The sequence below is a fragment of the Daphnia pulex genome, chromosome 7 (assembly GCF_021134715.1).
Source record: "Daphnia pulex isolate KAP4 chromosome 7, ASM2113471v1".
Lineage (NCBI taxonomy): Eukaryota > Metazoa > Arthropoda > Branchiopoda > Diplostraca > Daphniidae > Daphnia > Daphnia pulex.
Genome location: NC_060023.1, coordinates 6,985,201 through 7,007,213, shown reverse-complemented (window position 1 = coordinate 7,007,213; position 22,013 = coordinate 6,985,201). Strand labels below are relative to the sequence as shown.

General features: G+C 39.5%; 4 protein-coding genes across 4 annotated transcripts; 2 read left to right on the top strand and 2 right to left on the bottom strand.

The window, feature by feature from the left end:
* The first annotated feature begins 8,170 nt into the window (after positions 1-8,170).
* LOC124197377 lies at positions 8,171-12,397 on the top strand. Its single transcript, XM_046592818.1, has 17 exons — positions 8,171-8,436; positions 8,517-8,593; positions 8,669-8,954; positions 9,030-9,086; positions 9,145-9,226; positions 9,305-9,506; positions 9,605-9,777; positions 9,844-10,030; positions 10,091-10,386; positions 10,457-10,597; positions 10,661-10,921; positions 10,984-11,170; positions 11,232-11,394; positions 11,465-11,577; positions 11,643-11,779; positions 11,844-11,960; positions 12,034-12,397. The coding sequence occupies exons 1-17, from the start codon at positions 8,337-8,339 to the stop codon at positions 12,173-12,175; spliced, it is 2,721 nt and encodes a 906-aa protein (XP_046448774.1). The 5' UTR covers positions 8,171-8,336; the 3' UTR covers positions 12,176-12,397.
* A 537-nt stretch (positions 12,398-12,934) lies between these two features.
* On the bottom strand, positions 12,935-13,811 carry LOC124197378 (peroxiredoxin-5, mitochondrial-like). The gene is made up of 3 exons (XM_046592819.1): positions 13,639-13,811; positions 13,427-13,561; positions 12,935-13,347 (listed from the first exon to the last, which is right to left on the bottom strand). Exons 1-3 carry the CDS (start codon positions 13,762-13,764, stop codon positions 13,015-13,017), a joined length of 594 nt encoding a protein of 197 aa, XP_046448775.1. The 5' UTR covers positions 13,765-13,811; the 3' UTR covers positions 12,935-13,014.
* A 966-nt stretch (positions 13,812-14,777) lies between these two features.
* LOC124196696 (peroxiredoxin-5, mitochondrial-like) lies at positions 14,778-15,387 on the bottom strand. Its single transcript, XM_046591865.1, has 2 exons — positions 15,247-15,387; positions 14,778-15,170 (listed from the first exon to the last, which is right to left on the bottom strand). The coding sequence occupies exons 1-2, from the start codon at positions 15,385-15,387 to the stop codon at positions 14,838-14,840; spliced, it is 474 nt and encodes a 157-aa protein (XP_046447821.1). The 3' UTR covers positions 14,778-14,837.
* A 3,938-nt stretch (positions 15,388-19,325) lies between these two features.
* On the top strand, positions 19,326-21,946 carry LOC124197430 (cytochrome P450 4C1-like). The gene is made up of 11 exons (XM_046592879.1): positions 19,326-19,489; positions 19,571-19,680; positions 19,742-19,832; positions 19,901-20,107; positions 20,211-20,277; positions 20,384-20,513; positions 20,577-20,661; positions 20,741-20,844; positions 20,913-20,981; positions 21,043-21,391; positions 21,498-21,946. Exons 1-11 carry the CDS (start codon positions 19,336-19,338, stop codon positions 21,680-21,682), a joined length of 1,551 nt encoding a protein of 516 aa, XP_046448835.1. The 5' UTR covers positions 19,326-19,335; the 3' UTR covers positions 21,683-21,946.
* Positions 21,947-22,013: the final 67 nt, after the last annotated feature.

Here is a 22,013-nt window from a genome sequence, read left to right as displayed (position 1 = left end):
TAGCTGAAAGGAAGCGAGAAAATTACGTCCAACAGCAACTTCCTCGCGTCGTGTATTAGCAGCAGAGTGCGTTCGGCAAGTGTCAAATATCCGACTGACTTGTGTAGGCCTAAATGCGCATGTCATTGGCTGTCGCCCATCAAAAGACAATGGGATCAAGTCGCCTGCGTTTCTTTTTTATTTTCTATTTTTTATTTTAATTCCTCCAGAGGCCAAAACGGTGGGACTACTGGGCGCATTTAAGCTAATCAAAAGACGCGAATAAAAAAAAGCCCAGGTGGATATTATATTCCAGGCGCGGAAGGTGATTTGCTGCAGCCAAAACTGGCGGCGACATGCAGTCTGCCGCAGACGGAATTTCCCACCCAATAACAATTGGCTTTTTGTGTTTTGTCGCCAGGCTGTCTCCCTCGCTCGACGGGATGAGACACCGGCCACAATTTTTTCCCTTTTTTTTAAATATTTTTGAAATAAAAGGCAATTTCGCCAAATTCCGTCTTTTTATTTTTGGGGGTTTTCAGTGCCTACCTGACTTCACACCTTCACAGCCTCCTCCTTGTTATACTGGAAGAAAATGGCTGTGATGTCTCGGGAGATTCACTTGTCTTAAATGAGTAAATCTTCCAGCAGCCACTTGCGCGCGGTCCATCTCTTTTTTTTTAGGTGTTTTTCATCCAGGTGCCCTTCCATCACCAGGTGCTATATGCTGCATAGGTTTCTCGTATAAACACCAGAGACGCGTATGGGTTTGCTCTTGTGTTTTTTGTTCTTGCACGTGCATCAGGGTCGAGCGACAGATTGGGCAAAAATCGATGGCCATTAAGCGATACTTCCGTAAGTCTGAAAGGTCTACGCATTTGGCCGGTGGCAATATACAAATCGGGTGACAGGTTTTAAAAATAAAATAAAAATGGTCGATAAACTAGTGCGCAGATTATTGGGAATGGCGGATGTCGCAAATCAGTTGAATGCGATGGACTTCATGATTGCCTTATTGCAGATTAAATTATAATCACATCTAGTATATAAAAATCCTCCGTAGTATTTTTTCTTGCTGACAAGGTGTGTATGCACTATTTCAAAGGCTGGAGGCAAGTCCTGGAATGCCCGTGAGTGACGGGGTTGGTGAACCCGTCTTTCGTAAACACATCGATATATTATGGAACATTTCAACTCGCGATCACCATTTTCGTTAAGTGTTTGGCAGCAGCTATTGGCCCATCCTTGTCTGGCTTAATAATCGTTTTATTGAACGCGTTACAAGCGCTTGCTCCATAAAAGATATCATGTGGTGGCTATGTTGGAAAGCTATTTTTACTTTCACATCAGAGGTTCTTGATTTTTAATGTGCGCCGGATAAGGGATTTCCTTTTCCTTTGCTGACGTCTGTTATTACAGTTACATATACAGAAACATATCAATCAGTTTTTGTTCTGCATCCACAAATAGTAGGGGTGACTTATGAAATAGGCCAATAGCTACATTGAAGAAGAATTATTTTAATTTATTTTTGGTAAAATCTATGTTTTTTTATCGCCAAAAACTGGAAGTAGCAAGGAAATAAAAGGCAATGAAACAAATCATCTGCGTTAAATTGCACTATAATTTGTTATAATGAAAGTGGAGATACTACGACGAGTTCCTACATTTTTTAAAATCAGTTTTCTTTGATTAGGCTATCAACAAACAGGATATTGATCATTTCGACGCCATTATTACTAACAAATCCGGTCATTCGAAGAACGAACCTTTTGCAAAAAAATAAAAAAAAATGCTAACCAAAGTATTTTTCGTAGCGAAATAATTGTAAACGTCGATTTTTCGATTGGGAACAAAACACGGGTTTTCGAATTACTTGAATGAAACTTCAACAATCAGCAATATAGAAACGTTGTTTCATCGCCAGATTATACTCAAAATTTTACTATCAAGATCATTTTTCCTAAATAGATGACCGATTATCAGCTACGTGTGATAACCAAACGCGCACTAAATTAAAAATAATTCTCCCTTGAGTTTTTACTTTTTAGCGCCGTCATAAGTGACGGTGGTAGTGGTGGGGGGGGGGGATATATCTTCACCGCCCAAAATGCACCTAGGCTTATGACGGTCTAATCTATACACCACGTAGCCTCAAAGGAGTTGAGTGCTGGAGCTGACGACAAAAGGAGCGCGCCAGGCCGTAAGACGCGAGGAAGAATCAGGAAATTCAGAAAACGTCATCTGTGACCCCTGCCGCTAGCTGTATAGCTATAATATCCACCATAGCGAAATACACACCGTCATCACACACACATTCTCTCTATAGTCGGCTAAAACAAAGGGAATCAACGGATTAGCCTTTTGACAGACTTCCGTTACTTTGTTCTAGCACATGGCCGTCAGCAGGTCCAGCAGCAGCAGCGGGCACAGCTCTAGCGACACGCCTTGTTGGTCTTATTTTGCGACAGCTTATCCTTTATAATATTTGTACTTGGGTGACATTCCTCAACACGCCAAATTTGCGTCTATATAGATATATGCACCAAATCTGAATAATTAACTTACGGGGTCCTGATCCTGATCCTCTCGTGCTGGGATTAGACGGCCCGACTATATGCGTACGCACGGGATATACACATACCGTATGCCTTATACTATTCCATCGATGTAGCCTATACTCTTTTGTCCGTTGATCCGCACTGCTCATAGAATAACGTGAGCTGTGTATATAACTTCTCCCGAAAAAAGGATCTAATAAAGGACAGGTTATACGGGGATTAAATCTACGACTTCGTGCGTGATTGATCCTTCTTGCTGCACAATATCCGACGACCATTATTCTGGCGCCAGTGTGTGGCTTCCTCTTTCTGCTGGGCCCCCCGTTGTTTTTTATTGGATGACCATATGGGCTTTAAAGCTCATCCCGGTTGCTATATTTATATGATCCTAATGGCATTTGCCATAGGTTACAACTCCATAACTGCTATCTGACTTACTTGTTTGGCTGTATATATGATTTGTAAATTCAATTAATCTATTTGGATGTTAGAACGAAAAGGATCTATAGGCGATTCGTACAACAGACATTCACAACTTATTGGTTTCATGCATTCAGGGCCGAAATCAAGCTATTTCCGCCAATCTAATTATAAACCGCAGCAGCTGATTTGGCTAATTCGAAACGTTGGAGGCTTCTCATCGGGTTTCAATTATTCGGTTGGGAATCGCTAAAAATGAAAGTCTCATTTTATCATTGCCAACCAAAGAAAAGGACAGAAAAAAAACAAGAAATCGGAACAATGTTGATCGATCCTGATGATGGATCGGCGATAATGGATTTTCTGTGCTGTGTATTATAAGCCACAAAAGAGACCCACACCCAACACGATAGCTGTGGACCATATATCTTGAACCCGAGTCTCTTGGCACGTGTAGGTTATCTCTGCAGCAATGAAATTGGCTGTGTGTTGGTGATAAATCGACAAGTGTTCCATCGGCTCACGTGCCGAGTTGAGAATATAAAACCCGTCCAACATCCGCGACCCATCACCACAACCGCAGATAAACGTGTTGACGTGGAATGGAGAATGGACATTGGGGGAGGAGCGGACGTCTAGTTGTTGTCATCCCATTAGGACGCTCAAACACAGCCATCATCCATCGCCAAGAGTCAATTCGTCACGTGTACAAGGCAGCACCATAGATCTGAATAGATCCTTATAGGAGAGGCCTATAAGCTAATATAACAATGCTATACACTGAGCTGTGCATAGGCGTCCAATATGCCAACAAGGGCAGCACAGGTGCGGATGGATGGAAGAAAAAAAGAATCTTTCACTGGTTGGGCGTTGAGTGCTGTTGCTACTCCGGGCACAAGTTCCAGTTTTTTTTATTTTATTTTTTTAGTTTGTTGGTGGGGGTGGACACACTGTACCCATTGTGTGCGGTTCTTTGCTGCTGGACCCCTAGAGTCTTCAATACGCTTTGACAATAGCTCCCATATACTCCCCATTGATACTGGGATTTTCCTTCGGTCATCACGGCAGCACCCACGAACACAAAAACTCTCCAGGATATAGTCTATAGGACGTAGGCCTATATGGTCGACCACCAAAGAACTATTAGTTCAGGAGGAGCTCGACAAGGTATAGTAGATAGCCGGGCCGTCATCCAGCATATATGATGGCTGCCTATCCACCCTTATTTTTTTCAGCCAGTAAATGGAATCAACTTTTATTTTTTGGGGATTTCTTATTTTAAGCTTCACAGAGAGAACTAACACACAAGAGTCAAACCTTTTTTTTTTTTTACTTTTTACTTTTGTGTGCACACACAAGTTGTGAATGATCGAATGGAGAACAGATTGTATTTGACCACCAAGATTTTGGCACGTGGTCGATCAGCTAGAACTTCGCTTGCTGTGGAATATTTCATGTGTTTAAGAAAAAGATTCTGCTAAACGTCTATTTATACTGGCCTAGCTGCTGGGCTTAAAACCTCATCGTCAACAATTCAGCAATTCACAGGCGATCAGCAGATGATGGATAGGCGATTGACCCCCCTTAACCTTTTTGAGCCCATTAATTAATTGAGGCGCGTATATTAGTTTAAAAGCATTTTTTACGTCTGTGCCTATTGACTTAGAATAATGGCATTATAATGAGGGCCTCAACCGAATAATATTGGATCGCCATCGGCCTTGTGTTTGTGTGTTGTGTGCCGTAAAGATGTAGGATTTCAGTTGCTTATATATATACGAGACTAGCAATATAATATAAGGTGTAGAGGCAAGCGTCTATACTTTAGTCGTGGACGTTTGAGTCAATGTTGATTTAGTGGGTGTTAGATTTGGATGTCACTCGGCACACATTGGTGGTGTTGATTGTCTCTCTGGTTTCCAAACTGTTGCACTCCGTGTCCTCCCATCGTCACACACGGCCAACAATGTGCTTGTTAGCTGCCCAGTCAAGTTGTCCAGCCCCAAGAAATGGAAAGGGGGGATCAAGCGCAGCTGTGTTCTGATGGGCTGTACAGCAGGACATGTGTGTGTTTGGAGCTCTGTGGCTTTTTTGTCACCTCATTCTCTTAACAACCCTTTTAGCCCTCGGTATATCTATGTACTAGATGACCTCCCTCCCTCCCTGGTTAACAGATAGTCTTGTTAGCCGTTCGTCTGATTGCCAAGCCAATATTGAAACAGGATGGACCAACTGGGCGGCTGGATACCACACATATATACACGGATAGTATAGAGAGTAGAGGCCTAGATATATACAATGCACAAGGCCGGCTGTTTACTGCACGTGTGTGTGTGTGTCCTGTTTTATTATTTGACTTTTGCACTTTTGCTAATAGCTTTGTAAATTTGATTCTTATCGCAACTCAAGAGAAAATGCCTGCATGGTGATTGCTTTGATGCGGATTGGGCCGAATGTGAAAGTTTTAAACGTATTAAAGTCACATATATACAATTCAGTCCAACATGTTTGAGTGTGTTTTTTATTATTCATCCGATTCGGTATGGAACTTGTTCATTCATACGGGAAAAAATCCTAAAATAGACGTCCAATATGTAAACATGTTATGAGTTTCTAGTATGTTGGATCCTCGTCTGAAAAAATAAATGCATTTAAAAATAACGAAAACAAAACAGACTACGTTTTCAAGTAAGCTTCTAATCATATTCAAGCAGTAGTACATGTTTTGTTTTTTAACTAAAAACTAGTTTTACATAAGAAGTATTAATGGCGTGGTATGACTCGCTGTAATCGACTAATGGAAAATACCCGAAATATGCTCAGATTGTTTTATTTTTTTAAAATAAAATAACTGAGAGTCATGAAAGGCTAATGTGCGTGAGCTCGAGCGGTCGAGTCAAATAAACCTAGTAGCGGAAAGCATGGGTATGGAGAGATTAGGTTAGTAGAGAAAAGAAGTAGTTATGGGTAGTAGAGAGAGAGCTCTCCATACCCGTCCATACCCAGGGAGGGATCTCTCTGGGTCTCTAAAACAGAGGCGGAAATGACTCCTGTATGTTTCACGATTTTTGGTGTGAAAATCACTGACATGAATTAAGAGTTAAACGTAACAAAATATAAAAAAATAAGTTCATTTTACAAACCAAATCCGAAAGATGTGAATTACTGACTTCGAACAAAGTTTTGGACGTTACAAATTATTCGAGTTATAGGATTGCTAATTGTTTTACCTTTCTAAAATAGTAATTTTTTTAGAACATTATTGAGTAAAATTGTAAGTTAACGAATCACTAAATGTGAAAATAATTTTTTCAAGTTGATTATTGCAAAATCTAGAATAAATGGCCAGTTAAGAAACTGCGGAGCAAGTTTCCGTCCATGCACGAAGGGCATATATACGACCGCTAGACGAAGCGGATAATCCGGATAATCATCAAATTAAAACTCGATTTAATTCACCATGACGAAATTCGAACAAGTCAAAAACGCATTTTCAAAAGTCATCCCCATCGCTAAAGTGAAAAATGCTTTTTCAAAATCGACCAAATTCTTATCATCCAACAAAGATGTGATTGCATTTCTAATGGTATTAATGCTACTGATCGTGTGGATTTTTTTGCTGTGTTTTGTCCATAAACCTGCTGATCCACCAGATATGAACAAACCAATCAAAGTTACATGCAACGACGACAAAATTAAGTTCCCGTGGATATCCCTCAGAGATGCGAAAAATGGTATCAAATTTGGCACAGGTGCTAGCTGTGGCTTCATCATCTTAAGCTTCATGTTCAGAAAAATATCAGAAAAGAAATCCATCATACGGTTTTTCTTTCAACTTCTGCTATGGCTTTTATCGTTATTCACTGGATCAGTTTTCGCCTGGCTGTGGGTGAACAACGGCCCCACTGAAACTCTGGCTCCAAACTTCCTAGCCGCCTGCAAACCTCAGGGGCTAGATCTCCTGTGCAGTCCCGACAGTCATCCTGAAGATTGGAACCCGGTTGTTTTGGTTACATGCACAACACCTCCTGAAATGTGGATCCCGGCCCTATCCAACGCGCTGCCCCCTTTAGCTGCAGTACAAGCTTACCTGATGTTTGCAACGGTACTACAAGTCATTTACTACTGGAAGTGGGAGAAGGAGGGAAAGTGGCGAAAGAGGAATCAGATAGTTTCTGCACTGTTCGAGTTGACAGTCGCTATAGGCTTCACCGTGGTAATTGGATACGACGTCATCTCAGATAATGTTGCAAATTTCGACCAAGAATTTGTTTCCGGCTACCTAAAATGCTTCGCTGTAGCTTGTGTGTGGTTAGCAGTGGATAGTTTTTGGCAGAAAACTAAAAAAGAACCAACACTTCCATGTCACTGGAATGACGTTCCAGTCAACAACGACCCAACATCCCAAACTGGCCAAGTCCCCGCAAACCTGACACCACCCCCCACACCTTCGTTGCACGAACCACCTGCGACGACAGGCGGATCAACAACAACAGAAGAAACAGAAAATGTACTGTATCAAACCATTTACCCGGATCTGCCGCCGGAATATGAATATCCCCCTAATTACGAGGACTCGATCATCCGATAGGCTACTAAACGTTCGGGCCAGCTACCAATTGAGATCCATATGTCATCAAAACATGTTATTGTTGTATGACGATCGAATTTTAAAATAAAATAAATTTCAAGTTCACTTCATTTGTTATTTCGAAATTATTTGAATTAAACAGTATAATTCTATAGCTTTACGTTCTATAGTTTTTGTTATTCTATAGTTTTACGTTGGAAATTATTTCCAACAAATGTCTAACTAAACGTGATAGTCGTGTCGTGTTCAGCACTCTGAGGCTCGGTCTACAACCTACTGGTCGTAGGTTTCCGTTAAAAAGATCTAGAAGCTCGCGCGGGTAATACATAAGATGTGCAAATGATTTCGTGATGCGAAATGATTTTTTAATGTAAATGATCACTGAATAGCAACAGCAGTTAAGCGTTTTCAAATTTAAAAACAATTTCTAGGCTGGCACAAATTCAAGTCAAGTGTAACTTTTGACGATACCAATTACGAGTAATGGGGATTGTCGCAAGGTAGTCATTTCTTTTGAACATTATCTCTCCATGCCATGCCCATGATAAAAGCATAGATAAAGACGACGAGTGGTCTTTATATCTGTGATAAAAGTTTTCGGATTCGAGCCCCCAAGGGGCGTTGAACGGGAAGCAGTTGCCAGTTGGCAACGTTGTTGTTAGTGTCAATAATAAATACAAAATTTTTTTGGGAAATTGCCTTCGTGGCGAATCTCCCAAAACATCGAAACTTTTGCTATCCTTTCAATTTGTGGATTAACAGAATCACCGAGGCTAATTATTATTATGAAGATAGACGAAGATGAAGCTTCTAATAGTGTCAAAACGTCTATTGAAGCCCACCGAACAGATGTTCTGAAAGCAGTGATCGACACAATAAAAAAAGGTTTGACCATAGTGGCCGGGTGTCACTTCACTTTTCCCATATTTATCTCTGAATTCATGCTTTTCTCATTTATGATACAGATTGGGATGAAAAGGAATTTCTTAAATTTTTAAACTGTTCAAGAGAAGATGGAACATTTCTCCATTTAGTTACAAAGGTATTCAATTAAGCTAACTTATTACCTCTGTACATTCAAATTTAGATTTTTTCTTCTACATAATTTATTCCACAGAACAATCAATCAGATATGGTTAGACTTTTGTTAAACTATGGAGCAGATCCTACAGTTGTTAACATTAAGGGTGAAAAGCCTTTATCTGCCATTGCCGACAAACACACCAGGTCTGCATACAAGGATGCATTATTTGCTTCTATCGCTAGCCATGATATGGGAATGATGGAAAAGTTGTATTACTCAGCCATTGAAACAGATATTAGAGATAATTCTGAAAAATTAAACACCCTTCTGCATTGGGCAGTTTCTTTTTCAAATAAAGAAGCAATACATTTTCTCACAGGTATAAAAAAATTTCCATAAGTAGTAAATCAATTTTAAATGTTTCATTGCTACAAGAATTATATTTTCATTATAGAACAAGGAACCATATTGGATTGCGCTAATGCAAAAGGACTCACTCCATTGCATGAAGGTTTGATAATCTGTTAATGTTCTGAATCTGCATTACTTATATGTATATTTTTATGCAGCTGTTCAAGCAGGAAATTATGATATTGTTAATCTACTCATAAAAATGGGCGCGGACGTAAATTTTCTCGTTCAAGGAACTAGGTGTGTTTTACAGACATTTATTTTCTCAACTGCTTTCTGTCAAGTGTGAATTTTAAATGAAATTTTATCTACATTCAGCCATTTAAAAGGGAAATCTGCCATAGACTTGGCTGTTCCCGATTCACCGCTAACAGATCTTCTTGCTCGCTCCAGTAAAGAAAATAGCATGTCCCCTAAAGCTCCAATGGAGATAAATGGGAATGTTAATGGTAATATTCAACAAAGTTATCGAGTTGGGCCTGCCTCACCTGGAACCGAGAGTGCGCTTAGTGTCGATGAGGTAAATTTCTAATTTCTTACCATATATAATAAAATTCGACTTAAAATATCATCCACTTGCAATGCATATTTTTCCTTCACAATTTTTTTCTTGATTAGATTGCCACTTCCTTGCCTTTTATACGCACACCCATACGCCCAGTGATTACCGATGCTCGACTACATTGGCTTTGGCCTCCACCAAAACAAATACAACAATTGGAAGGTCAACCGTTCCAAATTCACCAGTCATGGAACATATCTTTCGTCGCCTGTTCTATTCCGTTACACGAGTAAAAAAATTTTTCAGAACCTAAATCAATTCAGTGTTAACTTGTTCACATGATTTTATATTACAGTATACTTGATATCTGGGATGTGCACAAACCTCAACTTGCTTTGCTCGGAATCGATCCTACTATCGGTAATGTGAAGCCCAATAACACAGAAGTGACCGAAGATAACGAGAATAAATTGACATGTTGCGTCAAGTCTCAACTGTTTCCTAGTAGCGAATCTTATCGATTAACAATATCACCTACTAAAGTAAATAATTTGATTTTGAAAATTCGTTTACAATCCTGAAATGATTTTTCCGCATTTCAGATATCCATCATTTCATCCGACCGACAAGGGCTGCATTACGCTTTGAGTACTCTAGAACAGCTTATCGTGCTGTGTTTTGATGATGGTCAGTTACCCCCACTCCACATCGAGGATAGTCCCTCGCTGCGGATGCGTGCAGTTCTGCTTGATGTCAGTTCGGCCGGCCGCGTCCCACTTCTCGACTCGCTATTTTCAATGATTGATATTTGGCGTTCTATGAAACTCAATCAAATTCATCTCTACAGTCGAGTCAATACCTCCGGAGGCTCACAATGGCCTTGGCCCTACACCAAAATGTATTTCAAACAAACGACACGTTATTTTGCAATTGTTTAACAGCGTTAATCGGTTTTATTATGGGAGCAGTGAAATTATCAGCCTGGATCGTTATTGCACGGACCGAGGAATGGAACTAGTACCAGCCCTGGATGTGGAAGGAGATTGTAAAGAACCACGCGTGCTACAAGAATTGGTCGTCACCTCCCAAGCGTGTTTTCCATCCACCAAGTAAAGCTCTAAGATCTTTGCGTTTCTTTTTAGGTTTCAAATTTAAGCATTATTTTTGTTTAGGCTTTTTCATGCTGGTCCTGGCTTAACAACTCTTCTTGCCGAAGCTAACTACGAATTACTGAATGGTAGTTCACCCGATATAACATGGCTTTTGTGTGCAAATAGCTTGAGAGAGAAGCAAATTCAACCAATCCTTAACTTTGGCCATATCTTGGTTGAGTATGGGTTCCAGGCAGATTATAATTTCCATGACAAATCCAAGTCGGCGTGGGAAAGTTCGGCTGCCTTGTGTTTCTGTGCCGGAACTGCTTCATGGGATAGGTAAATATGCACTAATTTAATTCATTAGGAATTGTCATTTTTGACAACATGGAATTTTGAAGTGTAATAGGTTACCCAGATGCAGCTTCAGCCAATATTCTTCATGCAGTGCATGCTGCTGTAGAAAGAGGAGCATTGGGATCGTTTGTAGCAACATGGACTGATTCAGTGGCCTTAGGATCGTTACATTTTGCTTGGCCAGGATGGATTTTACAGGCTGGCTTGGCTTGGAATCATTCCATCCATTGGGTAAAATATGTGATTATATTCTTCATTCCAAGAATCATACATCCAACTGATTAAATTCTAGGACTACATTCAAAATTCCATGGGCGAACTTGTTTCACTGTGGGTTTTGAATGAACCACTCGACAAACGTTTTTCAGTCGGAGTAGCAATTGTCGAGATGGGGCGATTAGAAACTTGGCTTCTTCGTCACGCTCGTGGGGAACTTGATCTTCCCAATGCATTTGGTAATAGATACCAAATAAAATATTGTATAGGTCTTTTCCCCGAAAAAATTTCTTATTTATACTCTTTCAGATTCTGCCACCATCCCGCCTTCTTTACCCCCAAAGGAAGGATCTGTTCACTACCGCTTGCTTTTAGATCCCGACAGTGTTAATGTAGATAACCTCAATATGGAATGCGTTGTGGTAACTTGAGTTTGGTTAATTTAATGACTCTTTACAAAAAGCAATTTATCTGTATTTATTTGTAGCGAACTATTCGCCACACCAAAAAATGGCACAAACTGCTTACTGAAGCAACCGTTGTTACAGAAGGTCGTCATTATTTCATGAAGACAATTGCTGTTCAAGCCCTTCTCTCTGCCGATTTCCTTCTCCTGGCTTGTCGGTAAGAACTTTTTGTGCTTATTTTATGACATGATAATGTTTCCACAATTGCGTTTTTATGGTAGTATTTTGAGGGGAATTCTCACCATTGGGAGCAACCCAAATAGCAATATGGGTGTGGCTGCCATCAATTTGGGTGTCGCTAACCTAACGCCAACTTTACGAACAGATGCAGCTAACAAGTAATTTTTTTTTCATAAAAGAAATATTTGTTCTGTTACTTAATTCTTCATTTGTGTGTTTTTTCCATTTCAGAATGCTTAGTCTAACCGAGCGTTTTCAACAGCTGTGGGTACAGCAATATCAGAACCCCTCTAATGGATTGAATAATATAATTGGAGCACTAAACACGTCGATTCAACGGCTTTTGGCTAACGTCGATACATCAGATTTGTAGAATGTTGATTATAGATGTTTAAAAATCATTCCATCTGCAATCAACTAGTAGCGCATTCCACAGTGGAACTGATTTCGAAGGGACAGTATTATTCTTTAATTTTGAATCATTGTTTATTTTTTTATTGCAAATGTGTTTTTTGCAATTTACGCTATTGTTAATTACAAGCTAAAAATGAAATTATATTCAGGAGGTGGTTAAATAAACTTCATATTTATCGAATTCCACACTTAGCTCCATTACGAAAATCTTACTAAGGATTTTTTTTTTCAAATTGCACCATCAGGCTGAATTTAATTTATGGTTTAAATTACTGTTATCACAAACCCAGCCTTTAAAATGAATCCTAATCAGTTGCGCAATTAATTGTGAAATTCTGTTGCTGCGGTCGGGGTTTCCCGTGGAAATGGGAACCCCGGAACCCCGTGGTTACCATAAAATAGTTTATGCTGATTTCACTTCTGAAGATTTTGTTGTCAGAGTTATCAGTAAAATAACCGTTCGTTTTTCCCGAATGTTCGTAGATTTTGTTTGCTTTTATGTATTAGGTACACATATGTATATCATGTTAAGATTGGAAATGGAAAGTCTATGCTCGGTCGTTTTTCTATAAATTACGGAAAGACAAATTAAAAATAATAGATAAAGTGGGCGAACATCATCCATCTTTGCGGTTTTATATTTAACCGGGTGATTAAATGAAGAATGGGTTGTTCGTGATGTTGAAAAGTATGTCAGATGAATAAATAATAGCAAATATGCAAGGTAAGCAACGATTGCTAAACTTTATGTGTATTTTTGACTCGTTCCAAATCATTTTTACGTACGAACGATTTTGATTACAATTGTGACAAGATACTGTTGGATAGTGAGCAAGTCAGTCCTGTGCCATCAGGTTCAACGTTGAGGGCTTTGACTACCCCGTCTTCAACCAACATCGAGAAGCGTTGACATCTGACACTTCCCAAAGGTCCCGACAAATCTTTTTCAAGATCGGCGGCCTTAGCGAAAGCGCCGTTGGTGTCGGCAAGCATGCGGACTTTTCCATCAGCATTTTGATCTTTTCCCCAGGCGGCCATCACAAATGGGTCATTGACAGAAACGCAGACAATTTCATCAATTCCCTTTGATTTGAACTTTTCAAAGTCAGAAACATAGCCTGGCAGATGAGTCTGGATATGGCAAACAAATAAAAAGACATTGTAATAAACTACTTATGATTCACTTAAATATAATAAAGGCATAGGCTACCTTAGAACAGCCAGGAGTGAAGGCACCAGGAACACCAAAGATGATCACCTTCTTACCAGCAGTCAACTCTGCAATATTGACTTTAGTGGCAGGTGTATTTTCATACAAATCCACACTTGGTAGTTTATCTCCACTCTGAATAAAAAAAGGAGTTAAAAATTCTTTTTATAGATGTTTAATTAAAATTTATATAATTATGTTTCTTTTCGTACCTTAATCGGCATATTGAAGGTAGATGCTAAATGTATTTCTTTACGACCAAACACCGTGAAGTTGAGACCGACTATGCTTTCTGGAACCTTGGACAAAATCGACGACTTTATTATACGAAGAGCCATGGCGAAACCGACAAAACTTTATCGAACAAATATTGTGTTACGTAACGGGAATATCAGCTGTTTTCCCCCGCATCTAGCGGATTCCGCTTGAAGCTGAAATTGTTATCGCAAAGTCTAATAATCATCGTGACTGATGAGACAAAAGCAAACAGAGAAAATAGATCTACACCGTACCTCAGAACATTGAAAACTAGTAAAAGGAAACTGTCAGAATGACCAAGCACGCAGGATTTAATTAATAAAACGAAATCAAAAAAGACAAATTTTTATGTTGAGACAATTTTTAACAACCTAAGTAGAACAGATTTATGTCCCACCTTTTCTTTTATTATTGAGAAGTCGCGTGAAACAAGGATTTTCACGGCAAAAGCATGAACGTGTCCGTCTTCCGCCTAATTTTGTTGTCGGAAGAGCAGAAAAATTACAAATTATAATTAATACCTTATAAGTCTAATTATTCGATGTTACCTTATAGCACAAAGGTCGAAACTGACACTTATCAATCAATAATTGATGCTGCATCATCATCCCATATTATTTCCCTTAGTATCAGACAATGTTTACAATTTAATACTGGATTAATATTAATGTCACAAAGATAAGACTCAAATGTTTATGATTTCAACCTTAAAAATGTTATTGCCAAGGTTGTTGAACGTTTACAACGTTCGTGCCGAAAATTGTGCGCTTGACCGCGCTCGACCGGCACGCTCTAATGAGCTCGACAACAATGGACATGAAGATGAAGTCAAGACGTCATTTTTGGTTAAATTGTCACCTACCATTTGATCTCGGCTGTCTCTGGCGTCATCTAGTGAATGTTAGAAACCTGCAGAGATATCATTTGTCCTTAGAAAGTTGAAAAATATGGATCGTATCCGATTTTCATTTCAATTGATACAGATATTTCGGTTGACTAAATGAAGAATGGATTCTTTGGGAGGTGAAAAGCATGCGAAAAATGAATAATAAAATGATATGTATGATAAGGTAAACAACGATTTCTGAGCTATTAAGCTATTAAATCATGTATTCGACTCGTTCTAAATTTGTTTTTATAGGAACGATTTTGTTTAGAATTGAGACAAGATATTATTGGACAATGAGCAACTAGCCCCAGTACCATCAGGCTCAACGTTGAGGGCTTTGACTACTCCGTCGTCTACGAACATCGAGAAGCGTTGGCATCGAACGTTTCCTAAAGGTCCGGACATATCTTTTTCAAGATCCACGGCCTTAGCAAAGGCGCCGTTGGTGTCGGCTAGCATGCGGACTTTTCCATCAGCATTTTGATCTTTTCCCCAGGCAGCCATCACGTATGGGTCATTGACAGCAACGCAGACAATTTCATCAATTCCCTTTGATTTGAACTTCTCATAGTCAGAAATATAGCTTGGCAGATGAGTCTGGCAATGTAAAAAAAAATAAAGAGTAAATGTCATGAATAAAATCAACTTGATTTGAACAAGGCAATATAGGTACCTTGGAACAACAAGGGGTAAAGGCACCAGGAACACCAATGATGATCACCTTCTTACCAGCAGTCAACTCGGCAATATTGACTTTAGCGGTCGGTGTATTTTCATACAAATCCACACTTGGTAGTTTATCTCCGCTCTGCATAAAAGAGAAGGTAACATTTGTTTATACAATTATACATTTTCTAAAATAATACAGAAGTACCTTAATCGGCATATTGAAAGTAGATGCTAAATGTATTTCTTTGCGACTTTTTTCGAGATAAGTGAAGTTGAGAGGTTGAGACCCACTATGCCAACTGGAAACTGAAAGCTTGGACAAAATCGTCGCCCTTAATATACAATGGGCCGTAACGCAACGAAACTGCAACGAAAAACGAAATCTTACGACGATGCTGACAACGTCGGTAATCAACGACGAAAAAAAAAACCCAACGATGAAAACGACGAAAACGATACACTTGGATATCAGCTGTTTTGGTCCGCATCTAGCGAATTCCCCTTGAAAGTGAGTTGTTCTTTTATTAAAACAAAGTCTTTTAAATATCGCGACTTGAGTGAAGAAGCAATAGAAGCAAACGGAAGAAACGCGTCGACGACTCGTCTGGTCTATCCGTTCGTAAAAATAGGTAGAACGATATCTTACATAATTGACTAAGCTCGCTGGTTGGAATAAGTGAAGCGAAACAAAACCGAAAATGCTAATGTCAAACAATGTTGAGTCCAACCCAAGTTTTACAGAATTAGAAAATTGCAAGAAAATTGTTTTCTTTATTGAGGCATATTACTATTCATCATTATACGACAAAAAGCTGGATAATCTACCGCATCGTTTTCCTTGGGTTGCTTATGATGTCTACATGTGAACAGGAAGTTTAAAAACTCTTAATTAAAATATCTCAAGTCTAATTTTCGGTGATACACAGCAAACACGGGTAGCAGCCATCGAAACTGACAGTTATCGGCCACTAATAATTATCATCATGATAATCTGCATCTTCAATTCTTCATCACGAATCTTGTCCTATCACACAATGTGTATAATTTACTAAAAATGGATCCACGCTGCCACAATCCCAAGACGCATAAATTATGTTTACGTTTTCAACCTTAAAAATGTTATCGCCAAGGTTGTTGAAAGTTTACAACGATTGCGCCGGAATTGTGCGCTTGACCGCGCTCGACCAGCACGCTCGAATGAGCTAGACACTATAGTGGACTTGACAAGTCAAGCCGTCATTTTTGGTTTAACTATTTTGTCACCTACCATTTGATCTCGGCTGTCTTTGGCGTCATCTAGGGAACGTTAGAAACCTACGGTGAAATCATTTAGCCCTATTAGTCGTTATTAGTTACTTCTGCATGATTTTCTTTAAGCCTTAAAAATTCAAAAAAAGATGATCTCGTAAGTCCTGTTGCAATTATCAAGGAAAAGTGGAAACCAATGGATTTTTGCGTGATATGCCAGTAAAATCCACAATTAAACTTCTAAATATAAATCGTCAGATTACGATTTGAAGGTTGTACCTCAGAAACCAAACCGGAGTAAACAAAAAGAGCAAGTCACGATGGCATTGCAAATTAGTGCACATTGTATATTTATTTCCGTATCAGCAAGATAAAAGCGAGCCGATAATGTTGAGTATAAAAGATAAACAAACTGGACAGTGCGGCAACGCAGGATAGCCAGGAAAGAAGAGAGGGGGAGAAGGACCTACCCAGACAAAGGAATAAGAGAGGGGGACTCAGTGCTGTTGACGATTGTGGCTAGGCGAGTAGCAATACAAAGCGTTCTTTGCAGCAAACAGGTTCACGTGTTAATTTCTATATCAACAGGTTATGGGCCCAGCTGTACGCACAGCTAACAGCTACTCTGTCTGAACAATTATTTTTTTTGTGTGTGTCCCCGGCTAACTGTTCCCAAGAAATTAGAAATTCTTTTCTGGAGTGATGGAGAAAGATGGCCGCCGCCATGTTGTATGGTGTCTGAATGGGAAAAACTACGCGTCTTGGAAATTTGGAATGAAGCTGGCGTTACAAAGTGTTGAGCTTTGGGAAGTCGTGAACGGGACTCAACGGCAACCTGCTGAAGTAAGTTTATTGATGATTTATTGTTTTCTTTATGTGTGTGATCCGTGCCTGACAACAACGCGATATGAGATGCCTATCTGTGGCGTGGTACCAACTATTAAATTGACAAACTTAGATCCCGGCGTGAGTGCTTAATCTCTGCCACTTGATTTTGTTTTTTGTGTGTTTGTGTTTGCTGGACATTTCTCTTTTTTTGTGTTTCTTTCTCAATCTGTTTGGTCACTCTGGCTAAATTCCATCATATGATGGTGGACAAGTGTGTGCTAGAGTTGCAAGCATCTAGGAGACAGCTGAGTGTTTTTCCACATCGAGATGATGTGAGGGAGATTCCACATTGAGATAATGTGAGAGGTATTCCACATCGAGATGATGTGAGGGAGATTCCACATTGAGATAATGTGAGAGGTATTCCACATCGAGATGATGTGAGGGAGATTCCACATTGAGATAATGTGAGGCTGCCATGGATATCACAAACCTAACCATCTTCTCGTTTTGTTACCACAATCAGAGACGCAATGCTGACCAGGTGATTGAAAATGCAGCTGATATAACCAACTGGAACAAGAGAAATACCACGGCAATGCAGAACATATTTGGCGCCATCAAAGAAGACCAATCAAGGATCCTGATGTCTTGTAGCACAGCCCAAGAGATGTGGATGAAATTGGAGACTGAGTATGAAGAAGATGCCGCAGACAATGCACCTCTATTGTGGACAAAGTTCTATGGATGCACATTTCGACCAAGCCAAAGTGTATCAAGCTTCCTGACTGAGTTGGAACAGATAGCATTCCGTCTGAAGAGCCTCAACATAGCTATTGATGATAATCAAATAATGGCAAAGATACTCATGTCGCTTCCTCCAGAGTTCCGTGTTTTTGCCTTTGCATGGGACAGCACGCCTGTTGCAGAGAAAACTCTCAAGAAACTGACTACTCGCCTTATAGCATTGGACAAGAGCCTGCGCAACGACGAAGAAGCAAAATCGACATCTGATACTGCCTATCTCAGTAAGCCGAACAGAGATGAATCACAGCACAAAGAGCAAGCACTTCCTGCCCAGTACGGTCAGAACAAAGGAAAAAGCCACCCTTCCAGTCAACATGCTGGTATACCGAGAACATGCTGGGAGTGCAACTCCACTACGCATGTTAGAGCTCAATGCCGTCAATACAAACGCCGGCGTGAGAGAGAAGGAGAAGAAGCGGACAGAAAAAGGAAGCGTTACGATCGACATGACAGAAGAGATGATAAACTATGTAAGCTCCCAGGAGCAACTGGCCGATGCACTCACGAAACCCCTGGCTGCTCCACGCTTCAAGTATCTCCGTGACAAGATTGGCGTTCGGGGTGTAGGGGAGGTGTAACTGAAGAGTTAAAGGAGGCTGATATTTCTTTTCTTATTATTTGTCTTGTGACACTGAACCTAGTATTTATGTCTGATTCAAATATGCTGTGTATTCTGTGCTCATGTTTATTTTTGGGGGTCCAGTTTGAGGGGAGGTGTTGAGTATAAAAGATAAACAAACTGGACAGTGCGGCAACGCAGGATAGCCAGGAAAGAAGAGAGGGGGAGAAGGACCTACCCAGACAAAGGAATAAGAGAGGGGGACTCAGTGCTGTTGACGATTGTGGCTAGGCGAGTAGCAATACAAAGCGTTCTTTGCAGCAAACAGGTTCACGTGTTAATTTCTATATCAACAGATAATACCGCGCGCGTGATTTCTTTTTCAAATCCAAAATCCAGATTAGAATGGGCTCTTTTCGCTAGATGACGCTGTTAGAGGTATAAGAAAGTCTTCTCGAATCACGATAAGGAAAAAAAAACACTCGTGAATACAAAAATGTATACAACACACGAGCTGTCATCGTAAACACTGTAATCTTGACGCTCGAGTCCTTGACGTATCTTTGCAGCGGAGTGGCGTTCACTAATAACTCGGTTCTGTTATTGCAGTTCAGTTTTTTGTTAAAACAATTGACAAACTAGTGAAATCCAATGTTTTTGGTCGTTTGTCTGGCTGCGGCCGTGATTTTCTTGCTTTACCTGAGATGGGAATACTCCACATACGTGAAAACCATAGATCTGATACCAGGACCCCCAAAAGTCCCTGTCATGGGCAATGCCTTATTAATTCCTCGTAATCCACACGGTAAAAAACCAAAAAACAAAAGCAATTATTCTTTCTAATATTTCAATCTTATTCTTATGATATGCATACTTGTTTACAAAGGTTCCCTAGAAATCCTTCAAGAAAAATGGCCCAAAATATACGGGCGCATATACCGCGTATGGGTCGCCTTTCAAGCGTTCATAGACATTTCTTCTCCATCACTCATGGAAGTAAACAAAATTAATCGCGTCAGTTTATAGGCAAATATTTGATCATTGAATTTTTCTAAAGGAAATAATGTCCAGCCAAAAATTCATCAACAAAGGTGAAGTCTACGATCCCCTTTTGCCCTGGCTAGGCGAAGGACTTCTTACTGCAAAAGGTAATAAAGTTGGCCTTTGACTTACAAAACGTTAGCCAGAATTTTTGTTTTCTAAATTGTTTTAATAGAAAGCAAGTGGCGAAAGAGAAGGCGTTTGTTGACCCCTGCCTTCCATTTCCAAATTCTGGACAATTTCTTCGACACTTTCAATAAAAATGCCGACATTCTTTGCCAGCAGTTACATCGTTCACTATCTAAAGAAGGAGAATTGAATAATGAAAGGGAAATCGAAGTGTTTCCCTTTCTCAAACGATGCACTCTCGACATTATCTGCGGTAATTGTGCATTTCACGGAACTAATTTCATTCATTGTAATTGATTTATCGATTAAGTTCAAATGTTTTTGTTTTATTATTTGTACGTGTTTTTTTTTTATAGAAGCGGCTATGGGCATTCAGGTCAACGCTCAGTTGGAAGATTCAGAGTACCTTAATGCGGTTCAGAAGTATACACCATTTTTAAAACACTTTTTTAAAAAATTGGTGCGCTTAATTCTTCTCGCGAAGCAAAAGATCTAAAAATTTGGAAAAACATTGTATAATTAATTACAGGTTTTCCTTGTTACTTTTCGAAAATTTCTTTTCGGTATGGCGCTTGGTCCCTCGATGGATATTTTTCTTGACGACAAAAGGCAAAGAGTACAAGAAAAGCTTGAAAGTCATTCACGATTTCACTTCTAAAGTATTAAGCGATTCTAGCCTCTTTATTGTTTAACATTTTTCAATCATTTCTTTTTGCTGATAGGTGATTACAGATAGGAAAAAAGAAATCGATCAAGAAATTGAAATGAAACAAACGGAAGGGAAAAAAGAAGTTGAATTTGAATCGAGTATATTGATTGATCAAAAAATAACGTGATTCTATATAAGTTGGCAATTTAATTTGAATGAACTATTTTTTCTTTCTAGAAAAAAGGAGAGCATTTCTGGATTTAATGTTGATTGCTGCCAAAGAAGGGGCTGATTTAACTGATACAGACATACGAAATGAAGTTGATACTTTTATGTTTGAGGTTTATATTTTTTATTTTAATTTAAAAAAATGTCACAATAATCCATTATACTACTTGCGCTTTCACAGGGTCACGACACCACTGCATCCGCTGCCGTTTGGTTCTTATACTGCATGGGTACTCACCCGGAGCAACAGGTAAATCATTTTTATTATCTGTAACCTTTTACATTTAGTACAGTATTCACAACATTTTCAGGAGCGAGTAAGAGAGGAGTTGAGCCATGTTTTTGGCGATTCAAATCGTCCCTGTACCTTAGAAGACACCACCAAACTGAAATACCTAGAGTGTTGCATCAAAGAGTCTCTGCGACTCTACCCGAGCGTACCCAACATCAAACGATACATAAGTGAAGATATTGTGCTGAATGGATACAAAGTTCCAGCCGGCTCAACCATATCGATGCACATCTACTCACTTCATCGTAACGAAGAGGTCTTTCCGGATCCTCTCGTCTTCAAACCGGAACGATTTGAAAACGAGCAACTCGTTGGGAGACATCCGTTTGCCTTCGTTCCCTTCAGCGCCGGACCGAGGAATTGTATCGGTAAAACAGTTCGCCCTAGCTCCTTATTTCTTTTCCGACTATCCGTCATCCATGGCTGATTATGTTTTATTTGATTTTGGCTTATTTTCTTTGACGCTTTTTATAGGTCAGAGATTCGCTCTCTTTGAAGAGAAAGTTATCATGTCTACCTTGCTGAGACGTTTCCGTTTTACTTACGACACTGACAAACACGGACCGGCCAAACCATCCGCCGATTTGGTTCTGAAACCTCATCATGGAATGCCGATGATACTCACTCCCCTCGTTGACAACTTTTTGGGCTCTGAATGATTTTGGAATGAGTTCGTTTTGTGGCTGTTTGTTTATGTTGGAAGCTATATTTGATTATTATTTAGTCATAGCATTGGAATGAAATTGTTTGTGGTGCTACTTTTATACGAGCTTCTCAATTCTAATGGCGGCTATGCTATAGGCTTACAACGAAAACCGCTTTTGTCCTACATTCTTTATACTACCGTTGATTTTGTTATCATATCTTTCTATCGAATACACTACTTGGTATCGGGCTGAATAAAAATTCGGTTTCCTAAACAACTCCAGTTATTTCAATACAATGCGTAACTGATTCTATTTCAATTCTATTTTCGCTTCATTAACTTTA